Below are 18,897 nucleotides of genomic sequence, written 5' to 3' on the forward strand. Positions count from 1 at the left end.
CTTCTTGTAGTGGGATTTTTTTTGGCTAGATTAGGTTGTTATACAGGTTATAGACGGGTCCTCCACATTCTTGGAATGGTTAGGCCATCATTTTTGTTGAGATTTGGATTATGTTTGAGCATTTCACATAACTCTTTAAATTTCCTCCCAAACCGGGTTTTGGTGCGGTGTAGGGGACTTGGTATTTTTCCAATCAATTCTGTGGTATGTTTAGAGTGCGTGGTCAGAAAGGCAGGTTTTCCCAAAATGGAGGTATTTGATGTGTCGTTTGTGTTTGTCTTGTCTAATTGGGATAGTTCGCCCTATGTATGGTATGTTACATGTGCATTTTGTATACTCCTGGGTGGGCTAGGTGTGGAAGAGGATCTTGAGAAGAACTGAGTAGGTGTCTTAACTTATTCGACGGTTTAAAGGTGGTTTTAATGATGTATTTGTGTAGTTCTGTCTATTTTTCAGAAATGCCTCTAACATAAGGAATGGCAATAGCATTCCTGAAATCTTTTTTGTTCTTACTGGTATCTTTGTGGAGGACCTTGTGAATAGTTTTTTTTTTTACTGTATCCATTTTTCATAAATGTTTGGTTGATGAACTTGTATTCCTGGTTTAGAGCGTGTTCATTAGAACAAATACTTTGAGCTCTGTGTTTAAGGGTGCTTATGACACCTAGTTTATGTGTTGGGTGATGGTAAGAATTTTTGTGTATGTATTGGCCTGTGTGTATAAGTTTGCAGTAAACTGAGAAGGAGAGACAGCCAGAGGGAAGACGTGTGATAAGTGTGTCTGTGATAAATGGTGAATTGGATACATTTGTGTTGTTTGTTTAGGTGGCTAAGGAATGTATTTAGAGCTTAGCAGCCGTGAGGCCAAATGGCGAAAATATCGTCGACGTATCTGAGCCAAATTTTGGGCTTTAGAGCACGTTGCTCAAAGTCTTCCATATAAAAGTTAGCTATTTGGGGGTGGGGGGAAAAGCAATGAGCCCATGGCTGTACCTTCTTTTTGAAGGTAAAAATTGTTTTGCCACACGAAATATCCGGAGTAGAGTATGTGGGCGAAGAGGGCTGTGATGTTGTGTGGAAATATGTTCTGTAAGAGCACGATAAGTGTCATTGATTGGGACATTGGTGAAGAGGGAAGTTATGTCAAAGCTGACTAATAAATCTTGGTCGTTGAGTATAATGATTTTAATTTTATTTATGAAATGTTATGTATTTTTTATGTAGGAAGGACCTACATAAAAGATTGACTTACCAATTCCTTGAGTGTGGACACTAATTTTTTGGCTAAGTGATAATTTGGGCTGTCAGTTCCTTCAACAATCGGACGTAGTGGTGTGCCTGCTTTATGTATTTTTGGCAGGCCATAAATTCTGGGCACACGGGCATAATGAGATATTAATTTTTTTGTTGTTTCTTCGGGCCATGTGTGGATGGATTTAATTAATTCAGTTTTCATTTTTTTACGTTTTGTGGGGTTGTAGTTTACCATTTAGATAGGTGTTGTGGTCTGAATCAAATGGTTCATTTTTTCAATGTATGTTGTATGGTCTAAAAGGACAGTGGCATTACCTTTATCTGCTTTCATGATTATAATGTCTTGGTTATTTTTAAGGATTTAAGGGCCAGATTTTCGGTTTTGGTTAAGTTGCTGCTTAGTTTTTTGTTTGCAATTTAGTATACACGATGTTTCCATTTGTATTTTATCAGCTAGATTGGTGGGGAGGGATCTTAAACCCCTCTCGATATGATAAACAATATCAAGTTCAAAGGTAGTTCAAACCTTTCTTTAGCAGTGAGAGTTCACCTTGGGTAAGATTGTGGTTTGATTGGTTGATAACTAAGCTGTGGTCCGAAGGTGGTTGGTTGCTCCTAACTTCATTTGTGGGTGATTGGCTGCTCCTTGATGTCAGTTTGTGATTGGCTGGTCCTTTCGTTATGGCATCCTGATGGTCTTGTGCTTTTCTGTTGTTGTTGTAGGGCTTGAAATTTCATTATTAATTTTTCTTTGTTTTTCAGTAATAAGTGCTTGGCCGAGTCGTCTGTGATCCTGTCTAAAATCTCCCAAATTTCTGGAATAACGTAGTCGGATAGCTCTAACTTAAGTTGTAGAACTTTGGCTTAGGCGGATGCTTGGGTTTTATGTGCCTTGTGGATTTGTTCTCGTAACAAAGCTTTTTCTAACTGGGCAAAAATACAGAGCGCTTTGGCTGATTTAAACTTCTTCTTTAGTTTAATGCAGTTTGATATTACATTGCTGTCTCTACATCATTTTAAAAAGGCTAGTGGATTTGTTAACAAGGAAACACGTATCTTTAGCTTATCGTAGAGGCTGCATTACTTGTGCATCACATCTCCATGGACTATGATGATTCTTTCTTTTAAGCTTACACGGTGAACAGCATTCATATTTATAAATTTAGGGACACAAAAACACGTGTTGAAAAGATTATTTTATTAATTACTAATAAAATAAAACTTGACGTTTCGACCCCTTTATCAGGGTCATCATCATCAGAAGGACGATGATGACCTTGATACAGGGTTATCATCATCATCAGAAGGATACATACGTATAACGAACCAAGCTACATGCTCTAGCCCTGTATACCAGTAAACTAAATCTACGTAGTTAATTAATCCTTTTTCCTAGCCTGACCTCTAGTGATTAAAAAATAAATAAAATAAAAAAGATAGAAAAAATAAAATAAAAAATTACAATTCCGATAAACTGCTAAATTCCTCATGTATTAATATTCCTCTGGATTTGTACAGTTCTGATTGTTATATGATTTCCTTCAGTTGCTGTTGAATGTTACACTTCACCAGGTTGTCTTCTTGTAGTGGGATTTTTTTTTGGCTAGATTAGGTTGTTATATGGGTTGTAGATGGGTCCTCCACATTCTTGGAATGGTTAGGCCATCATTTTTGTTGAGATTTGGGTTATGTTTGAGCATTTCACATAACTCTTTAAATTTCCTCTCAAACCAGGTTTTGGTGCGGTGTAGGGACTTGGTATTTTTCCAATCAATTCTGTGGTATGTTTGGAGTGTGTGGTCAGAAACGCCGGTTTTTCCAAAATGGAGGTATTTGATATGTAAAATTCTTACCACCACCCAACACAAAAACTAGGTGTCATAAGCACCCTTAAACACAGAGCTCAAACTATTTGTTCTAATGAACAAGCACTAAACCAGCAATACAAGGTCATCAACTAAACATTTATAAAAAATGGATACAGTAAAAAAACTATTCACAAGATCCTCCACAAAGATACCATTAAGAACAAAAAAGAATTGAAATATAGTTTAGGATTGGATCTAACATTGAAATTTCGATATAAATTTTTATTATATATCATACTGCAATTATAATAGATGCAACTATATTCGTTGCATCTATATTGTAACTATAAATGTCGTATGAAAACGAAAAAATCGATACAATATTTACTCGAATATAACTCGCACTTTTTTTCCCAAAAATTAAAGCTAAAAAATCATGGTGCGAGATATATGTAGGGATTTTTAGAAACTAATGTTTTCAGAAAAAAAAACTGAAAATGTGAATGACTTACTAAGAATCTCCTCTTCATTATAGCTACTTCCAGCCTTGAGTGCAGTTTCCTTATGTGTATTGTCATCTTCTTTCCCATTATTCCAAGTAAATATTACAAGTAATTTTCAAGATTTCACCCTTCATAAATGTCTGAGAAGTGAAAGCAGAACGTAAAATAGACAACAATGGTAGGCCAATAGAGATAGAACAGCTACGAAGATGTGGATATCATTGGTGCAGTATTAACAAAAGATCCCGTTACCAAAACACAAAGTCAAGCCGACATATTTGAGCTGAAATGCTAATTCTCTTCAACCAAATTCCATATTATCTGAAACTGTCATACCAATTCACTCTATATGTCTTAGTTTTTACACGGTTACAAATTTTATTGCAGCTTTGTGTTTGAGTTAGTGGGGCACTCGCACACATCTAACTAAAAACAATACATTTTAGTTAGATACTTTGTTTGCCAGTGAAACATGTGGTTTTGCTTAAGTCTAAACAGTCTAAAGATTTTTTAGCTTTAATTTTTGGGAAAAAAAGTGCGAGTTATATTCGAGTAAATATTGTATCGATTTTTTCGTTTTCATACGACATTTATAGTTACAATATAGATGCAACGAATATAGTTGCATCTATTATAATTGCAGTATGATATATAATAAAAATTTATATCGAAATTTCAATGTTAGATCCAATCCTAAACTATATTTCAATTCTTTTTTGTTCTTAATGGTATCTTTGTGGAGGATCTTGTGAATAGTCTTAAGTCTAAACTCATTAGTTAGTGCTTTTTATACCAGTTGTCTCTAATCGCACTAAAGAAATATATTACACAGCCAGCAAATGTCTCTGTACTTTATTCAGTGGTACAATAAAATTAGTCGTTTTTCTTGCATCTGTAGTATAATGGCAGTTGGGGAATGCGTGTTGTTTATTACCGTGGGGAGCAAGTTATCGTCCCTAAGTGAAAGTGGTTAAACTTTATTTTCGCGTGCGATGTACAGTACATGCAAAACTTTTTAATTCTCTTTTCATAAAGTGAAGGACGAGTTATATTCGAGTAAATATGGTATTTCTGTTTTATTATAAAATGCAAACAGTAAGCTAAAGAAACAATGATTTGATCACGGGTTATTCTACTAGCATGACCTCTATTTATCTTTGTTTTTTATTGAGGTCTTGTAGAGAATTTTGTTAATAGTGTTTTGGCTATAACCATTTTTTAGAAAAGTATTGCTGATAACTTTAAATTCGTCATTCAGCGCATGTGCATTGAAGCAGGTCTTCAAAGCCCTGTTTTTAGAGTATTAATGACACCTAGTTTTTGTTTGGGTGGTGGTAAGAGTTTATGTGTATATATTGGTCAGTATGTGTCGGTTTCTGGTAAACAGTGAAGGAAAGGCTGCCAGAAGGAAGACGTGTGACAAATGTATCTAGAACCAGAAGTGTGTTCTGTTTTTCAATCTCAATTGTGAACCGTATGCGTGTGTGTTGTTTGTTTAGGTGGCTAAGGAAAGTGTCTAGTGTCTGGCAGCCATGGGACCAGATTGCAAAAACACCGTGAACATATCTAAGCCAGACTTTGGGTTTTAAAGGAGAGGAATTTAGAGCATGTTGCACAAAATGTTCCATATAAAAGTTAGCAATGGGGTAGGGGATAATGACGAGCCCCATGGCTGTGCCTTCTTTTTGTAGGTAGAAAGCATTTTGCCATACAAAATAACCAAAACGTAATACATGTGCAAAGAGTGGCGTGATATCTGGAGGGAATTTGTTCTGTAAAAGAAGGATTGTGTCATTGATTGGGACATTTGTAAAGAGGGCAGAGAAGTCAAAACTGACTAATAAATCATCTTTTTCTAAAATAATGTGTTTGATTATGTTTATGAAGTGTTGTATGTTTCTGATATAGGAGGGGGAAATGACCTACCAACTAATTTCTTGGCTAGGTGATAATTCGGGATATCTATACCTTCGACTATTAGCCAGAGTAGTGTGTTTTGTTTGTGTATTTTCGATAGACTGTAAATTCTCGGGGAATTCTTTGTTTTCTTATTTATTCTATTGGTTGGGTTGTAGTTAACAAGTTGGTATGTACTATTGTCCAAGACTAGCAGATTCATTTTTTCTAAATAAGTTGTTTGGTTTAGAATAACGGTGGCACTTCCTTTATCGGCTCTAGTTATTACGATGTTTGGATTTTATTTTAGTGAATTCACCACTGTTAATTCGTGTTTATTTAAGTTGCTTGTTATTGTTTTCTTATGATTTATATTTAAAATGTTGGCGGTTTCTAAATGTATTTTGTCTGCTATGTTATTTGGAATGAATCTTAAGCCTCTTTCAATATTACAAATAAAATCCAGTTTGTTCATCGATCTGGGTGCTATGGCAAAATTTAGACCTTTGCTGAGTAGCGAGAGTTCATCTTTGTTTAAGGCGTAGTTGAATAAGTTAACTACATTACTGCTACCTGCAGGCTATTGGTGATCCCTGTTGTTTCTTGCTTCTGGTTGGTTGTTAACGTTCACTGTGGAGAAATTCGAATATGTCCATTGGTTTTGTCAATCTTTTAGTCTGTGAAATTTGGATATGAGATTTTCTTTCTTAGTTTGAAGGATATGGTTGACCAAGTTATGTGTAATCTTTTCGAGGATAATCCAAATATCTGCATTCAAGTAACTTGAAAGTTCAGATTTTTCATTTTGTATCTGGTTTTGAGTAACTACCAAGTTTTTTTCTTGTAGCCTGGATCTGTTCTCTGAGTAACGCTTATTCCATGAGGTGGTATATATTCGTTACACCTTTTGTTGAGGTAAATTTTCTCTTTAATTTGATGCAATTCGGAATGATATTGCTGTCCCTAGAACGTTTTAAAAAAGCCAGTCGATTGATCAAACCAGAAACATGAATCTTCAACTTACTGTATTGATTGCATCGCTTGTGGATCGAATCTCCATGAATTATCAGAATTCTTTCTTTTAGTGTTGCATGATCCATAATTTCTAAAATTTCATTTTAGAAATTACCGACTTGAGAACTGCGTTATAAATAACTTTTAATTTTCTGACATTTCGACCTTCATATGAAGGTCATCATCTGGAGTATATAAAAGGACAAGCTGAGTTACATTTCACACAGCAAGCTAAAGAAACAATGATTTGATCACAGGTTATTCTACTGGCACAACAGGACTCACAATTCCTATCAGACAAAAGGAACATAAAGACACATTAAATATAATAACTATGGTGAAGTTGGCATTTCTGACCATTTCCTAAACACTTTACATAGAATTGACTAGAAAAGTACCAGTTGTTTACATCACACCAAAACATGGTATGAATGCAAATTTAAGGAAGCCTGTGAGATTCTTATCAACCACCCCAATCTGAACAATAATGATGATTTAATAATCCCAAGCATATGGAAGGCACATATTCTACTCATGGAACCTTTCTCTCTAAAAGTTAATTATAAATAGGACTATAGATAATCCAGAATCTTAAATCTAAAATGACAATTGTAATGTTAAAAATAGGACATCATTGTTACTGTAAGAAAACTATGTTATCTTAAATAGAATTTAGTTTTGATGCAGTTTCTAAATAATTAATCAATTTGTAATTTTATCTGTTTTTTTTTTCACTAGAGGTCATGCCAGTAGAATAACTGGTGATCAGATCATTTTTTCTTTACCTTACTGTGTGAAATGTAACACAGCTTCTCCTTGTATGTTTGTATATACTCCAGATGATGATGACCTTAATATGAAGGTCGACACGTCGGTAAATTAAGAGTTATCTATAACACGGTTGTAAAGTCCATAATTTCTAAAACGAATGCTTATCACTGTGCAACACTAAAAGAAAGGATTCTGATAATTCATGGAGATTTAACCCGCAAGTGAGGCAATCAATATGGAAAGCTGAAGATTCATGTTTCTGGTTTGATCAATCGACTGGCTTTTTTAAAACGTTGTACAGACAGCAATATCATTCGAATTGCATCAAACTAAAGAGAAAATTTACCTCAAACAAAGGCGCAATGAATATACCACCTCATGGAGAAAGCATTACTCAGAGAACAGATCCAGGCTACGAGAAAAAAACTTGGCAGTTACTCAAAACCAGGTACTAAATGAAAAATATGAACTTTCAAGTTACTTGAATGCAGATATTTGGATTATCCTCGAAAAGATTACGGACAACTTAGTCAACCATATCCTTCAAACTAAGAAAGAAAATCTCGTATCCAAATTTCATAGACTAAAAGATCGACAAAACCAATGGACATATTCGAATTTCTCCACAGTGAACGTTAAGAAGGTTATGTCAATCAACCAGAAGCAAGAAACAACAGGAGCCACCAATCGCCTGCAGATAACAGTAATGTAGTTAACTTATTCAACCACGCCTTGAACAAAGATGAACTCTCGCTACTCAGCAAAGGTCTAAATTTTGCCGTAGCACCCAGATCGATGAACAAATGGATTTTATTTGTAATATTGAAAGAGGCTTAAGATTCATTCCAAATAACATAGTAGACAAAATACGTTTAGAAACCGCCAACATTTTAAATATAAATCATAAGAAAATAATCACAGGCAACTTAACGAAACATGAATTAGCAACAGCGAAATCACTAAAATCAAATCCAAACATCGTAATAACTAGAGCCGATAAAGGAAGTGCCACTGTTATTCTGAACCGAACCGCTTATTTAGAAAAAATGAATCTGCTAGTCTCGGACAATAGTACATACCAACTTGTTAACTACAACCCAACCAATAGAATAAATAAGAAAACAGAGAAACTACTTAAATCAATTACTATATGGCCCAAAGATACAGTCAAAAAACTACTTCTGCACTACTACGCTCGTTCCCCATGATTTTATGGTCTACCAAAGATACACAAACAAAACGTACCACTTCGGCCAATAGTCGAAGGTATAGATAGCCCGAATTATCACCTAGTCAAGAAATTAGCGGCAACACTCAAGGAGCTGGTAGGTTATTCCCCCTCCTATATCAGAAACATACAACACTTCATAAACATAATCAAACACATTACATTAGAAAAAGATGATTTATTAGTCAGTTTTGATGTCTCTGCCCTCTTTACGAATGTCCCAATCAATGACACAATCCTTCTTTTACAGAACAAATTCCCTCCAGATATCACAGCACTCTTTGCACATGTATTACGTTCTGGTTATTTTGTATGGCAAAATGCTTTCTACCTACAAAAAGAAGGCACAGCCATGGGCTCTCCATTATTCCCCCCCCACCCCCCCCCCCCCCCAATTGCTAACTTTTATATGGACCATTTTGTGCAACATTCTCCAAATTCCTCTCCTTTAAAACCCAAAGTCTGGCTTAGATATGTTGACGATGTTTTTGCTATCTGCTCCCATGGCCACCAGACACTAGACACTTTCCTTAGCCACCTAAACAGACAACACAAACGCACACAGTTCATGATTGAGATTGAAAAACAGAACACACTTCCGTTTCTAGATACACTTGTCACACGTCTTCCTTCTGGCAGCCTTTCCTTCACTGTTTACCAGAAACCGACACATAATGGCCAATATATACACATAAACTCCTACCACCACCACCCAACACAAAAACTAGGTGTCATTAATACTCTAAAAACAGGGCTTTGAAGACCTGCTCCAATGCACATGTGCTGAATGAAGAATTTAAAGTTATTACCAATACTTTTCTAAAAAATGGTTACAGCCAAAACACTATTAACAAAATTCTCTACAAGACCTCAATAAAAAACAAAGATAAAATAAACAGAATACTACAAAAATGCAACCTCAAAGCCACCTTTAAGCCTCCTGTAAAATAAAAAAGCTTATTCAATACATCCAAAGACCCACTCCCTCCGCTGGCCCACCCTGGAGTATACTGTATTTATTGAACCTACAATATACCATATATTGGGGAAACAGAAACAAGGAACATAAACAACACATTAAATATGACTATGGTGAAGCTGGCCTTTCTGATCATGCCATGAACACTTTATATAGAATTGACTGGAAAAGCACCAGTTGTTTACATCACACCAAAATATGGTATGAATGCAAATTTAAGGAAGCCTGTGAGATTCTTATCAACCATCCCAATCTGAACAATAATGATGGTCTAATAACCCCAAACATATGGGAAACACACATTCTACCCAGAGAACCTTTTTCTCTCTGAGTTAACTATAAACAGGACTGTAGATAATCCAGAATCCTAAATATAAAGTAACAATTGTAATGTTAAAAATAGGACACAATTGTTACTGTGAGAAAACTGTCTATAAGAAATTTGTCAAAAGTTTATTTTTCACTTGGTTAGAGTATAATATCTTCAGGACTAGGGTAAGGTGGTACAACACTAGGGCAGCTCGTGGCAAAGGTGGAGCAAGCTACCAACACTCCTAACTCAGTATCTCCTATAATGCAAAACACATCTCCTTGCGGGTATGTCTAATGTTATGCATTAAGGGAAGGGCCACTACCCAGATTAGTTTCGACCTTTATTGAGGTCTCTTCAGTGGTAGCTTGCTCCACCTTTGCAATGAGTTGCCCTGGTGTTGTACCACCTTACCCTCGTCCTGAAGATACTTTCAGGCGCAAACTTTGTTTGCTCACACTTGGATAAAGGATTAAACTAATTTTATTATACTCTAAACAAGTGAAAAATAAACTTTCAACATCTTTCTCTAAATCCAGAGTAATTTATTAAAAAAGGGTGGCACACCATTTGGCAACTCCTATAGGTAGAGATGACCTGCTAATGCTTCTTCCTGGTATCTCCACTTGGGCCTGGCTCCCACTGAAGAGACCTCAATAAAGGTTGAAACTAGTCTCGGTAGTGGCCCTTCCCTTAATGCATAACATTAGACATATCTGCAAGGAGATGTGTTTTGCATTATAGGAGATACTGAGTTAGGAGTGTTGGTAGCTTGCTCCACCTTAGCAATGAGTTGCCCTAGTGTTGTACCACCTTACCCTAGTCCTGAAAATACTTTCAGGCGCAAACTTTGTTTGCTCACACTTGGATAAAGGATTAAACTAATTTTATTATATCTATAAGAAAGAATGTTTTTTTCATGTTATCTTAAATAGAAGTTAGCTTTGATGTAGTTTCTAAATAATTAATTTATAATTTTATGTTTTGTTTTTTTTTCACTAGAGGTCATGCCAGTAGAATAACCGGTGATCAAATCATTTTTTCTTAGCTTACTGTGTGAAAATGTAACTCAGCTTGTTCTTGTATTTTTGTGTATACTCCAGATCATGACCTTAATATGAAGCTCGAAACGTTGGGAAATTAGAAGAGTTATTTATAACACACGTTTGTAAAGTCCATAATTTCTGAAATGAATATCCTTGAAGTATGGAGTACTTCAAAAAAATTGCTAAATGAAACAAGCAGTTATGAGAGCACGGTGGTAAAAACACTGACCAGGCATTCAGTCAGGAATACATATCCATACTTGAAGTAGAAAAAAAAAAACATCAAAAGCCTGAAATCTGGAAAGGCAGTAGGAATGGATGATCTTCGACCAGAAATGCTCAAGTATGAAGGTATAAAAGTCTTAATGGCTGCCCTGCATAGTTCATAAGGCCTGGACAGAGGGATGAATTCCAGATGATTGCAGTAAAGCTGTCATAGTATTGTTCACCCACCGTTTGTAGATCTCTCCTTGGCATTTTGCCAAGAATAGTCAATTCATGCTGAAGGGGAGAAAGAAGTGAAGGATGTACAAATTGGTCGCCAACATGCGAAATCACGTGCTTTCTTGTCTGTCACTGTACTAGTACTAGCTTGATTTTTGTTGTCGCTTTTTTGCATTATTTTTTTATGATTAATTTGTATGATGAATCTATTACAGTCAACAAGTTCTGTTGCTAAACGTTTCAGTAGTGCTTGCAAAAGAATATTGAATAATGTGCTGGCATTCTGCGAAAAAGGAATAGTCACCTTGTTCCCCTTTCTCAAGTCAAAAACGTGCAAGTGCAATTGCGGGCATATTGGGGTCGACTGTTAAAAAAAATTTGTAGGGAATCAAAAGGTGAAGGTAAGCCAAAATTTAAATCTCCTGAAAAAAAGCACCAGAGTAAAGAAAACCATCGAAACTGTAGCTTTGAATGATTTTGATGTAGACATTATAAGAAGAACTATTCACGAATTTTCCATGGTCGAGAAATGAGTACCAACTGTTCCAAAATTGATTCTTATGCTTAAAGAAAAAATTAATTTTCCTTGGAAAAGAGAAACATTAAGGAAAATGTTTCATGAAATCGGATTTTGTTTTAAAAAGTCCCAGAATAAAAGGAAACTTATCATGGAGCGAAGTGACATTGTTTTATTAGAACGCATTATTTGAGAGCAATAAGTCGTTTCAGGGAGGAGAAATGACCGATTGTGTATCTAGATGAAACTTGGATTGATAGTAATTTAACTTATGGAAAATGTTGGCAGTCTAAAGAAGAATGTGGAGTGCTACAAACCAGAAATGTCTCGCAGTGCATAATAATTTTGTGTGCGGGTGGAGAAATGGGTTTTTTACCAAATTCAAACTTACTATACAAAGCCAATTACCATAGGCAAATGAATTCTACGATATTCGAAAAGTGGGCAGAAGAAACACTGATTCCAAACCATCCTAAAAATGCTGTTATAATTGATAACGCTTCATATCACTCTATTCGATTAAACAAAGTTCCAAATTGGTCTAATAAGAAGCAAGTTCTTATGGATTGGCTTTCTGCAAATAACATTTCTCATTCCCCAGATATGCGAAAAATTGAATTGCTTAATGTGGTCAAAAGAAGCTCGTCCACAACTAAACTATTTAAATTCGACACGATGCTCAAAGAGAATGGATTTCTAGCTTTGAGGCTACCACCATATCATTGTGATATTAATGCTATTGAGTATGTTTGGGCAGAAGTGAAAAGTTTCATTCGCCATTGCAATGTAACTGGAGATATTGACACGTTGAAACTTTTTAAGCTTTCAGAACAGGCGATTGAAAGTATTTCAGTTCAAAACTGGGGAAAATATTGCTTTCATGTCACCTCATTGGAAAATATGTATTGGGACAGAGATGGAATTATCGAAGAATTATGTAAACCTTTGGTGATCAGTTTAAGTGAAAGTGATGGGAATTCGAACACCAATTCAGATGACTATGAAGATTAAAAGGATTTGATAATAGTATTTTTTTTTCCAACTTTTTTTTGCATGGGTTTGTTAAAAGAGTCATAATAAGTCATAAATAATTAATCGGTTTAGGACATTAAAGTGTCTCAGTTCTCTCAACTGTAAGTTTAGAATATCTAAGTTCATTTGAAAAAATTTCTCTTTTTCTATATAATTATTTTTGTTTTATGCTATACCTTTTTTAATTTTGTTAATACTCTACGTGCATTTTTCCAACTGTTATACAAGCAAAATAGTTACACTTTAAAAACTACAATGTTCGTAAAAGAAAAGCTAAATTTTCCGACCTATAATAATAAACATACACATCCCAGAAGACAGATTGATTACCCTATTATCGGAATGGATTCTCCTTTTTCTGACATGCGCGAAGTGTCGAGGGACTTCTAATCGGTGGGCAAACTATACCCATATATAAAAAGGGAAATAAAACTGAATTTGAGAATTACAGAGGTGTTTCTGGTAAGATATATGCAAGTATACTTGAGAAACGTTTGAGAAGGATTGTGGAAGCGAAGCTTTGTGAAGAACAAGCTGGATTCAGGCCAAATAGAGGCTGTCAGGATCAGATTTTCACTTTATGACAGATAGTTGGGAAGTCACGGGAGTATAACAACGATCTGAATTTGAGTTTGTAGATCAGGAAAAGGCATATGCCAAGAGAGAAAAGCTGTTTGAAATGCTACAGTTATATGGTGTCAATGGGGCATTATATCAAGCAATACTTAGTCTTTATTTGAGTTGTAAGTCAGCAGCAGTTAGAATTGAAGTACAGGAAGGTGGTTTAATGTTATATCTGGTGTCAGACAAGGATGTACTTTATCTCCTCTGTTATTCATTATCTATATGGATCACATTATGAAGGAAAGTGGTATTAAACCTGATATCAATATTGGAGATGTTAATCTCAGCTCTTTGCTTTATGCAGATGATGTTATACTTCTAAATAAATCCACTACAAGTCTACAAGATTCCCTGACTAAAGTGAATAACTGTTGTGTTGTAATCGATATGGTATGAAGGTTAGCATTTAAAAGACAAAGACAATGAAAATATGTAAAAACATTGAAACTATCAACTGCATTGTGAATGGAGAACCTATAGAACAAGTAAAACATTTCAGCTACTTAGGCACGATTTTTAGCAAAGATGGTAAATTAAATATGAAAATAGACAACAGACTCAACAAATCTGGTATGGTAGGAAGTCAACTGAATAAATTTATATGGAATAAGAGAAAAATTAGCCAAAACACTAAATTAGCTATACAGCTGATTTAGTGTTTTGGCTAAGTATTCAAGTATTCAAGCCAATTTTAACTTATAGATCTGAGAGCTGGATCAGAAGTAAAACGCTTCACCAAAGATTAGAGACTGCAGATATGAGAAGCCTGAGAATTATTAAGGGAAAGAACAGATGGCATCAATGGCAATTTCATATTAAAAACGAGGATATTAGGAAAGAACTTGACATTGTGAGCATCCAGGAATGCATTAGTGGAGCTTATCTCAGGTGGTGTGGTCACTTAAACAGAATGGGAGAGGAAAGATTAGCAAAACAAGTGTTCTCTGCCAGGTTGGCAGGAAAAAGATCCAGAAGAAGACCAAGATATAGCTGGATTGATACAGTAAAAGTGCCTCAGAAGATAGAAATATAAGATCTGATAATGTTGGAGGCTTGACAGGTAACAGACTGATTTGAGGGGGGACATTGTAGATAGGAAGTTAGTAATGATGTAATTTTTCATTTAGTACTATCATATCCTGTACACCCCTTGAGGGTATATAGCAGGAATTTGATGATAATGCATGCCTCTATATTTTGACATTCATTAATATTTCCTTTTTTGAAGATGGGAATGATCATAGCATTTTGCCAGTTTTCTGGTGATAATTGAACTAATATTTGTCTGGTATTATATCCAGCATCTTCAGAGCACAAACACAGTTTGTCACAGTACATAAAACTGCAACAATTTGATATAACTGTGGGACTAGTTTAAAAAATTGTAAAAAAAAATTTTTTTTAAATGTCACAAACTGCTATTGTTTGTGAACAAGCAATCCTATTGTATTATATGCATTGCTCTCAATATCTAAATATAAAGTAAAAATATCTAAACTAAACCAAACAATTTATAAAATGTCACTTTCTATAACAAAATAAGCTTCTTTCATTTTTTGTTCCCCTAACTACAATCCTCCCCAATATGTCAGTCCAAATGCAAGCATACTTAAGAAAAACCTTAGAAAAATTATGAAACTGCAACTTGGGGTAGATCAAGCTGGGCCATATCAAAGTTGCCAGAAAATTTTTACTTAGCAGAAATAGTTAAGAGAGGGAAATTTAACAGTAATCTGTATTTAGATTTTTTAGATGCAGAAAAAGTGTAATGTTCCAACAGAAAAGTTATTAATAAATGTAACTATTTAGGTCTGAATGGGATGTTATACTCAGCAGTATATATCTTGTACATAAATGGCAAATCAACAAGTAAAATTGAAGAATGTACTGCTAGATGGTTTGATAAATTTAGGTGTATAACATTGGGGTACACACTATCTTAGCTGTTATTTGTCATCTGTGTGGATCATGTCCCAGGTTTAAGGTAGAAATAAATCAGATATCACAATTGGAGATATTAAACTTGTATTTTTACATTATGTAGATGATGTTATACTCAGAAATAAATCCAGTTCAAGTTTTCACGACTTCTTAACTACATTGAATAACTGCTATAACAAATTTGGTGTACAGATCAGCACTTAAATAATGCCAAATTATGAAGAGTGGCAAGAATTTGGAAATACACCAGCTGTCTTCTCATTATTGGAGAACCTTCAGAATTAGTAAAATTTCAGATATTTAGACAGTTTTTCGTGAAAATGCCAAATTAAATATGGAAATAGATAATAGAATAAGGAATGCTACTTTGGGAAGTCAGTTGAATAAATTTATTTGGAATAAGAAAATAATTAGTTAAAATAGTAAACCAGCAGTATATAAGTGTTCAAACCAATTTTAACTTGCAGATGTTGAGAGTTAGGTGAGGAATAAAACAGCTGATGAAAGACTAGACCACAAATGTGAGAGTTCTGAAAAAAATTAGAGGAGTGAATAGATGACATCAATGGTAGAATCATATTAAAAATGAAGTCATCAGAAGGGAAATTGACATTGATGGCTTTCAAAAATGTATAACCACAGCTAATCTAAGGTGGCATGGTCACTTAAAGAGAGTGAAAGAGAAAAAGGATAGCAAATCAGGTGTATTGATGCATTTAGTAATGCTTCAGAAGATTGTTATTTTAGAATATTGAATACTTGCCAAATTAATTCACTAGAAAATTGTTGATAGGAAGCTAGTAAAATGTGAACAATCATTAAGGAGAAAGAAAAAATCTAGTAACAACATTCTTGAAAAGTTGGTGGTTGTATTTAGTGGGAAAAGCAGTATGAGGAAGACTCTTCCAAACAATTAAGGTAGATAGAATGAAGGAAGAGGATGAGAAATGGGTTCAATATGCTTGATGTTGATTTGTATGCACTATCATAGTATTCTGTACATCTCTTGAGATTAGGAAGTCAAGAATTGGTGATGATGACTTGCAAATATTTGTTTAGAAATTTCGGAGAATTTGTGTTTACTGCTTTAAATCCTTTTCATGCTAGCATCAGATCTGCTGTAATTTATGACTTCCTTAAAATTTGTAGTTCCACAAGTATTTATTTAATTTTAGCCATGCACATAGCTTAGATTTGTTTCAAATTTTTGTTTTGCTGTTCTTTATTGAGTCATTAAATGATTTAATTTGCAGTCTAGAATGTTTTTGGATTAGTTATAATCTGTTTTATTATTTCAAATGATACAGAATACTTGGTCTCAGTTCTTATTACCATACTGATGGAGCAAATTTGCATACATACATACATACATACTGTGAGCGTAGCATAGTAGGCATTGTAATTCAACAATGATTCAGTAAGCATTTGTTGAGTAATTGTGTATTGCGTTATGTAAACATTTTTATATAAAAAAAAAAAAAGCTTTCACCATTGACTGTGGGTAAAAGGAAGAGTAAAATAATGAGTGCCAGTGATAAAAAAAAATAATAAATAAAATAAAAATGAAATAGAAACTTGAATTAGATATGAGCATGGTGATAAGAAAGCAAAAATTGCAGACATCAATGAAGGACATAACTTTTAAAAGAATCTAACTCGCTGTTTTGTTGAAACTTTAAAACAAACATCAATATTGATCCTAACCTTGAGCACAATATACAAGTCTGTCAGAATGTAGATTGCTACCACAAGATGTGCACAAACAGAAAAAGAAATGAGTTAGTTCAAACTAGTTTGTCGAGATATTTCTTAAGAAAATCATTATCTTTTAAATACACTTAGGTATAATTATTAATACATATTATCCAGTTTTTAATAAACTTTCAGTTGTTTCAAACATTTTATTATCCTTTATAATTGGCATTAAAATCTATAAAAACAAATGCATTTAAAAAAAAAAAGTAAATATTTTAAAAGCCAATGGATGAGTTAGTTTTTCATTGCTTATTATATTCGATTAACATGTTTTCGCGTAGCATTTTCACAGGATGCATTAACTGTGAAGCGAGAGATTTGAGAGATTCCTCTACTCAATATTCATTGATTGAAATCAAGTGAGGAACAGACTTCACTGTGAAAAAAAAATAGAAGAACAAGTTTAGATGTCCTAAACATGTTTAGGTTAATAGTACAGTACTAATAATATTGGCATAGTGTGGGCAGCCTAAGAGTTAATCCAAAGAGCTTCCTCTAGGAAAAACTTTTAAAGCCTCTTCAGACCTCTAGTAAGCAGAGTAATGGACTGCTGAAATTCATCTCCTACCATAGTCTCATGAGACTAGTGGGATTCAAACCAATGGATGTTGGTTGAAGAGTGGGCATCTTCTCTCCCATTTGGTATTGTCAAACATTTTCATAGCTAATGCATGTAGGAAAATATAGAATTTATTAAAAACTCCAATATGTTTCATCCAGTATAACATGGACATCGTCATCATTAGGAAGAGGAGAGATCAATAAACTACATTCAAAATATGAATCACAAGATGTCACATAGCATATGCTTACTAGCTTGTGTCTCGATCATAGCTGAGTTGACAGGAGAATGCACTCTAAGAGTTAAAGAGAATAAGTTGGATAGTTCTTGTAACTAAAAATGAAATAACCTAATCAATATTTAAAAATAATAAATTATGAACAGTTGAGGCGCTCTCTTCCCAGAGAAATTGGCATACAGTCAGAGCAGTTCAAATAATATTTGCATATTATGGTGTGTGTGTATTTTAATAGTAGTTGAATTTTGTCACCTGGTGTGAGACCTTAGGACAATCTGCCTTTTTTCAATGCATCTCAAATGTCTTGAAACTGTTTTGTGTTTGGCCCCCAAAAACTCTTAGCCCATCCACAATATTAATATATTATAGGCTTATACCATTCATGGACGAGATCCACATAAAAATATATAGAGGTAACAGTAATAGCTTGATTTCTGACATTTTAGGCAGCTGGTATATTTTCTGTGTTTAATCTAAATAATGTCCAGTATTTAGATTTTTCATATAACTGATATTTGACAACTTGTATGTAAAATTTTTATTTTAAGGTGTTGAGGTTCCTCAAATTGGAGAGAAGAGAGAACGTGCACCTCGTTTAGGTGATCGTAGAAGAACAAGTAAAAAGAAACTTGAAGAACCACAAGAACAAGATAAAGGTACCTCTATTGTTTCTTTATGTTATTAGGTAGTTTGTTGAAAGTATTAGGTTCTCAAGAAATGTAATGTTTTTGAATAGCTTTTGTATTTTTTTAGGATTCTTTCAAAATAACCAGTTTAAAAGCAATTGTGTAAATTGGAGAAACGTTTAGAATTAGATAGGAGGCATAAGATAAAGACAAAATGAAACAATTAATTTGCATATATTTATTTCATTTTGGTAATTATAGAAACTACAGCTTTGTTAGAAATAATTACTTTAATTTTTAATTAGTTTGCTTAAATTATTTAAGTAAAGGGATATTACATCCCATATTG

At 34.2% G+C, this 18,897-nt stretch overlaps 1 protein-coding gene across 1 annotated transcript in view; it reads left to right on the forward strand.

Annotated features, from left to right (window-relative positions):
* The window catches only part of eIF5B (eukaryotic translation initiation factor 5B), a 530,511-nt gene that overhangs the window by 189,560 nt on the left and 322,054 nt on the right, over positions 1 to 18,897 (forward strand). Inside the window, exon 9 of the mRNA XM_090397300.1 lies at positions 18,471 to 18,578. Coding sequence (XP_090253426.1) covers positions 18,471 to 18,578 — 108 coding nt within the window. The remainder of the gene's footprint in view (positions 1 to 18,470; positions 18,579 to 18,897) is intronic.

Source organism: Typopeltis vanoorti, chromosome 8 (genome assembly GCF_054136105.1).
Source record: "Typopeltis vanoorti isolate ZY-2024b chromosome 8, IOZ_Tvanoo_1.0, whole genome shotgun sequence".
NCBI classification, from domain to species: domain Eukaryota; kingdom Metazoa; phylum Arthropoda; class Arachnida; order Uropygi; family Thelyphonidae; genus Typopeltis; species Typopeltis vanoorti.